Source organism: Salarias fasciatus, chromosome 1 (genome assembly GCF_902148845.1).
Source record: "Salarias fasciatus chromosome 1, fSalaFa1.1, whole genome shotgun sequence".
Taxonomy (NCBI): Eukaryota; Metazoa; Chordata; class Actinopteri; order Blenniiformes; family Blenniidae; genus Salarias; species Salarias fasciatus.
The window spans coordinates 18,256,892-18,263,848 of record NC_043745.1 but is presented as its reverse complement, the minus strand read 5'-3'; the positions used below and the strand labels follow the sequence as shown (position 1 = coordinate 18,263,848).

General features: G+C 42.3%; 1 protein-coding gene across 1 annotated transcript; it reads left to right on the top strand.

Annotated features, from left to right (window-relative positions):
- Positions 1 to 2,248: 2,248 nt before the first annotated feature.
- odad1 (outer dynein arm docking complex subunit 1) lies at positions 2,249 to 6,817 on the top strand. The gene is made up of 13 exons (XM_030094851.1): positions 2,249 to 2,496; positions 2,599 to 2,788; positions 2,862 to 2,987; positions 3,097 to 3,210; positions 3,618 to 3,685; positions 3,755 to 3,942; positions 4,920 to 5,054; positions 5,304 to 5,386; positions 5,660 to 5,828; positions 5,992 to 6,146; positions 6,256 to 6,359; positions 6,565 to 6,655; positions 6,731 to 6,817. Exons 1-13 carry the CDS (start codon positions 2,249 to 2,251, stop codon positions 6,815 to 6,817), a joined length of 1,758 nt encoding a protein of 585 aa, XP_029950711.1.
- The last annotated feature ends 140 nt before the right edge of the window (positions 6,818 to 6,957 follow it).

Sequence of the window (6,957 nt, the reverse complement as noted above, 5' to 3'; positions counted from 1 at the left end):
GTATTTCCGCAGGCTGATTGAATATCTTCATTCAAACTGAGTGGACTCACAGAGAGTGTTGCGTGTCCTGATTTACAGACTTTATTCAAGACACTACAAGTTAAAAAACAGATCTTAATCAAAGATTCACTTCAAAGACACATTATAATACCTTTAGCAAAATTAGACTGTACATAAAATGTTTAGTTAAAAGGTCATGTCTGTGCTTATTTTTTTTTTCTCAAAATAAAATCTGTTAATGTCACACATGCATGTGAAATATGATGGGCACTGCTGAGTTTCATGTTTTATACTGTGGTGTAATTGACACATCTGAACATCGTCCCTGTGATTATGTGTGCCTGTTCTGATGCTGCACTTTACAAAGAGATGAAATGTTTTTGGAAACACTAAATCACACACATCTATTTGGAGGATGTAATACTGCGTACATTGAAATAAATAGTCTTTTGCATTCATACATGAATTTTATAAGTTCTGACTCTTTATTGAAGGTTTTATTCTCATCTTGTGGCTTAATGGAAAAATTATTTTATGTCCGTGCTTTGAACATTATCTCATGTTTATGACAAAACCACGTAAAATTGAAATGTATCTCTCAACTGGGAATAGAAGCAGGATCATTTCACTTACTTACAATCAAAATAGAATAGCAGAGGCACAGTTGTGTGGAGCCTGACAAGTCAGGGCAGGGATCGTTTGGCCCACGTCACCTAGCAACGGTTACTAACAACTCAGTTCCTGCTGCTGCTCCGTGGCTTTGTTGAAGGAGTTTTTACTGAACCGGCTCTTGGTGAGATAATCTCTTATTTCTATCTCATAGCTAGTGTTGTGAAAGCGGCTGAGAATGAATTTGATTTAGCTACATTAGCATTAAATAGTGGGCGTAATTTTCATTTCCTGTGAGCTTGAACCAGAATTTAAAAAAATGTATGTTCAATCAACCACATTATATTGAAAGCCTGTGCCTATTTTCCACTTAAACACTGATGTGGCTCACTTTGACTTTCTGTACAACTTTAAAAAATTGATCTTTGTTGTATAATGTATTCACATTCTAATAATTATGCTGAGATTCACTTGTTTATTTACAATTTTATCCACATTCTAATGAGCATGTACTGATTCAACTGTTCACTATGTTTTCACCTCATATATACTCGTATATATTCTGTGATTGTTTCATGATTTTCATTTTCATTTTAACTGGCTTGAACCTTAAAATTAATTCTGTGTGCGTTCTGACTGTCCCAGGCCGTTTTCAAGGTTGAGGAGCAGGGAGTAGATCTACTCCCTGTTGTCTCCTCATATGAGAAAAAAAGCTTCTGTCTCATAAGACAATGGACAACTGTATTCATGTCCGAGAAAAACAACAGCTGCGGCTCAGAGTTTTATCAAAATGTAACCATCAACCAGCTTAGTCATGCAAACGCGAAAGTTAAACTTCCCAAGCGAAGGAGACATCGGCGCCATTTCTGCTTCTTGAGATTCTGACGCTGTTAGATCTTCATAGCTGAGGCCCGGGGCGCCCTGTATTTTTTCTATTGCTAGCATTCAGGTTATCTCCCTGTCTGATCAACGTCCCACTGAATTAAAAGAACTTGTGCAGGGACTTGAAAGTTTGGAGCATTCTTGATTACTCCTTTCTTCAGTTTTTTGCTCCAGTCTCAACATCTTCCACAAAACAAATTGTGTAACGTGAGCCGTCAAAGATCACTTAATTCAGACGAAATAAGGGCTCTTGACTGTTAAATGCTTCATGAATGCAATCACTTTTATTTATTGTGTTGGATATCCACTTTTGAGGTTTGGAAGGTATATAATAAGATTTGATTCAACTCCATGAATGAACTTTCGTTCATCTTATAGCATTTGTCCTGTTCAGGGTCTCGGGGTTCTGGAGTTTATTGCAGCTAAATGATCGGCGAAGAGAGGGTACACCCTGGACAGGTCTTCAGTCATTCGTAGGGCCACAGATGAACAAACTTTTATCTATATTAGTGTTACAGAGGCTCGAAACAACATAAAGTGGCTCTCACTGAGACTATAGGATTGAATCTCATGCATACATTCACCAATTGAACTGTCTCTGGATTAAAGGAGGAAGCCACATCCATCCATCCATCCATCCATCCTCTCATCTTCTATAGTATTTTATCCTGTGCAGGGTCATGAGGCACGAACACAAGTTGACTATTCTCTCTGAACAGCCACTCTTCACCTTGGTCCTGTGAAGCCCGTTGCAGCCATGTCTCAAAAGCGACTGGCCTCAAGCACCCGTTCAGAGACCAGTGAGATGGATCTCGATGGCACAGGTACTTTTGGTGTTAATGCTGGGCTCAGTGATGTTACTCTGCCTGTTTTGCGGTCAAAACTTGTTTGCCATATTTCTGAAGCAGAATCAGAGTTTGTCAAGCTCCAGAGACAGCTGAGGGTCATGGAGAGAGACCGGCAGGCCTACAGCATCCAGGCCCGGGAGCAGATCCGCAAACAACAGTGAATCAGCACTCTTCATACACTTTTCTAGCAGAGACAGAGAGTGTGCGTTTGTGTGTGTTTTATTCGTGTGGTCAACCATTTGGTATGATGTGGATGAAGGCAGGAAATTGACAAGCTGCTGAAGGAGCAGGAGGAGCTGCATCGAAAGCTGGGAGCATGTAAGAGAGCGTGGAGCCAGCAGCGGGACAGCGAGGCCACCCAGAGCCTGCAGCTCCTGCTGCAGCAGCTCGACCTGCAGAAGGAAGAGGTGGACAGAGAGAAGCAGAGTGGGAAAGAGATACAGAAAGAGGTACGCGTTATACATTTGATATGTATTTGCTTGGGCATGTCAAGGCATGTTTAATTCATCTTTCCGTGGGCAGATCGCCAGCATGGAGTCCAAGCTAGCAGAACTGAGAAAAGAAGGGGTCACAACCAACAGCACAGACAAGTTTGAGGTCCGCCAGACTAAGAAGGCCATTCGCACTTTGGAGGGCAAACTGGACAGGGTGAGCTATAAAGCCCATAACTTTCCATTACATTGTAATTCTTTGAATTGCATGTAGATGCAGATATCTGTATTTCCTGTGATTTTATTGCATTGCACTTCATTTCCAGGAGACGACTCGTTTAAATGAACAAATGGCCAAAAACAAGCTTGTGAGAGAGGAGCTGCAGACACTTCATGTTGAGCGCGATCGCTTCCAGCAACTGAAAAACAAACTTAACAAGGTCAGATTGAGATTCATACCACATTCTTATCCGTCACATACAAGTATGGCAGTGAAATGCAGAGACTGTCCACCAGCCTCAAAGAACTCCAACACTGTCAAAATGGGCAAAAATACACAGAAAATATAAAATACCAAAGAAAAACACAAACAATAGAAAGAACACAAATAAGTAAAGCTATCATACAATATTGACACACCCTTGGAAAGCACACAGTGCAAAATGCTGTTGTGTGAAAGTGAGGATGTGCATCTACACAGAGAACGTGCACACTGTGAGTATGATGAAGCTTTTTTAAGCTTTCCACTTTTCTCTTCAGCTTTGTCACCCTCCGGCCCGCCAGTGATTCATTCTGGTGTTGTCAAATTTTGTAAAATTATCCCTGCGGTGACACTTTGTGATTGCAGGAATTACAGGAAGTCCGCAAGAAAATTGGGGAAACTATCAGCCTGTCAACCGCTGCTTATGATGCAAGGTGAGAGTCCAGGTTACAGTGTCGCACACACAAGTGAAAAGCAGCTCATATTTGTAACTTGTGCATCAGGGTGGAGGCTCAGTCCAAGATGACCATGATGAGGGAGAAGGCCGCCAAGGAACTGGCCCAGTACAACGCCGAGATGAAGGAACTGGAAAGGGTTTTAGTGCATGAGTACAACCTGAAAGAGTTCATGACCACCAAGTGCAGCGAGAGGAGCGGGAACGACAACGATGCTGAGATGGGAGCCGCACAGAGTAAGCTGCTGAAGAACTGCTGTGAGGGAGTTCAGTCCTGGAGGGTTCTCTCTCCGTCATGTTTAAGGGCGTTTCCACGCTTCAGTACATCAGAATCCAGTGAATATGTCGTCATCAAGCTCCGCGGACAACTTTACAACTATATACTATACTATCTTTACCTTAAGTACCGGAATGAATATATTATCAGTTGACGTTTTTCACATTATAAAACATTATTGGCAAATGCCGTTGTTGTCCATCGGCAGCATGTCTCTTCTTGTTATTCTTAAAAGCTTTTCATTGAAAATCTAGTTGATCTTTACAGATAATCAACTCTTGTTTTATACTAAAGCTTATTAGTCTCCAATACACTTAAGACAAATTCAACATGAAAAATAAGTTCTTAAAATATTTTGCAACTTTAGCACATTTTTCTTTTAACCATATTATATTCTTAAAAATCGAAAGAAGACAATGCTGCTGGGAAACAGCTTCCCTATGACCGCCGCATTTTTTCAAGACTCCCCAAACGAACGCACTTCAAAACAACAGACACTCCTGCACCACTTCTGACTAGAATAACAGTAATGCAGGATTTATGAAACCTTCAGGCAGGAGCAAGAATAAATCTGATGAAATCCACTGAAAAAAAAAAACATTCTTTTGTTTTTGGCTTAGAAACTGAAATTTTGTGAAAAGGACCCTTGGTGCTGTAAAGTGTGTCCTTGAATGCTGTTGGAGTAAAATTACCTTTTTCTATCTGCTGGTTGTTTCAGCTGTTGCAAAAGTGAGAAACCACATAAATGACTTGTAGATTTCTGGTATTAGAGTGACGTTTATACACAGACGTGCTTTAGGAAAGTGGACTGAAGAATATGTGAATAATCAACTTGATAAATCTGAATCAAGTGAACTTTCACGGTAACGGCTGGTTACAGTGGTGGTTTCACAGTTCTGTAAAAGCTGGCGTGATAATTCAGAGCTGTGTGTTGCAGTGTCGGAGCTGAAGGAGCAGAGGAGGACGGATTCTGGGGAGGAGTCTCTGGATGTTTTGGAGGAGGCGTTCCAGAGAATCCAGGCTGTGACGGGCGAGGACAACCTGGACCTGCTGGTCAGCAGGTTCATCCAGGGTAAACCTGACCCGCACGGCCAGAGCACACACACACACAAAATATCTCTTTCACCATATCCGTAATCTATCTTTTTCCATTCCTTCATTTGTCCAAATTACTGACAGTCACCTCTTTTCTTTGATAGGATCAAAAATCACATAATTTAGTGTCCCTACATCTTAGAGACAAAACGAAAACACATTTCATGTTTTCCTTTGACAATAAAGATCAAATTTAATTTCCTTCACTGTTTTTCTCCCTGTGCAGGTGAGGACCGGAACTCTGCGCTCCTCAAGTTTGTCAATGAGCAGAATAATGAGGCCGAGGCACTGAGAGGTCAAATTAACCAGGTAGGTGTTTTTTTTTTTTTTATTTCTCTTTAACTATCCCAGGATCGCTTGTCGTCCGACCCACAGCAACGATCTTATTGCTTTGGAATAGTAAATATAGAGCAATTTGCCACTAAAATAACCGGAAATTGGTTAAAAACAAGGAAGGAAGAAAAAACGTAGCTCTCTTCACACATGAAAGTGAAATTCTTGTCCACACTCCAGGGATTCTGGGTAATTAGTCAGTCATTGTTTGATCACATTGTATGCACGTTTGTCTGTTTGAATCTGCAGATCGAAGCGGAGATTAAGCAGATTCAAGTCAGAGGCTTGCAACAGGAACAAGATCATCGCGCTAAGCTGAGAGCCATTGATCAGCAGCGAAAGGAAACGGAGGCTCAAACTGAGGATTACGAAAACCAGGCCGGCGTCATCAGCAATGTGCTGGACGAGATCAAAACAGGTTCAACAACCTCTCACTGTTCTTATCCAATCCACTTATCCGGCTCAGTCAAAAAACATTCTGGAATCAAACACTCCATGACTACATTAAAAAGCTTAAAACACCACTATTGAGAGTGAAGAACAAAGCAGAGATAACGGTGACTCTTGGTCTGTTTTCACAGGAGTGAACAGCATCTTGTCCGTCCTGCAGTGCGACCGCTCGGCGATCGAGGACATGTTGGGGTCCTCTACTGAAAACAACATCATGTCTTATCTGGGCCTCGTGGAGCAAAAGACTGACGAGCTGCTTACCGTACAAGCTTTCCTCAGTTCCAAAGTAACATTTCATCCAGTGGATCTTTCCCTTTATCGATACTTGTTTCCTTCACATTAGTGTGATTTTTTTTAATTTGTGTGCTCTGTGTATTTGTATTTATAATTTGTAGGATCTGGAAAAGAACTACAACCCGATAGACCTGCCCAAGTTCCTGTTGGGTCAAAACCCAGACGTCCTGCAACAGAAGATCAGTACCCAGCCTGCAGCCAACAGGTCTGAGAGCCACATGTCTGGAATGAAATCCCAACATCACATGAGAATATTTGGTTTTGTGTCTCAAACTCATGAGAGGATGAGGCTTCTGCTTCCCTCTCGATGCTTTCCAAGGTCAAACTGTCATTTTAGAATACTGGAGTATTGATATCACTGAGGATGTGGAATTAGGACAGCTCAGTTGTGTTACTTTGACCCCCCCCAGTGTGGAGTACGACGCAGAAGACTCTCCCATCACCGATGAGGACGAGCGGCCACTCTCACAAGGGGAACTCCGCAAAAAAATCCTGAAGGGGGTTTGTACGATTAAAAAGTCTCTCAGCCACCATTAAGCAGTTATTCAGTGCTTGACTTTCTCATGTTTCCACCAGGTTCTGCTGAAAGGCGGCTCGGCACAGCACTCAACTAAAGCCTCAAAGACCATCCAGCAGCACATCCTGGAAGACGCGCTGATCTGACGACCACGTATCCTCACCCCCACGTACAGGCGTCGTCCTGCCTGTGTCAGGGTGTCTTTTCGCTGGACCGCGGACACTGGTGGGTCTTGGCGCTGTTCTCTGGTGAAAGTCCGTCCACACTGAGCACAAGTGATGGCCGC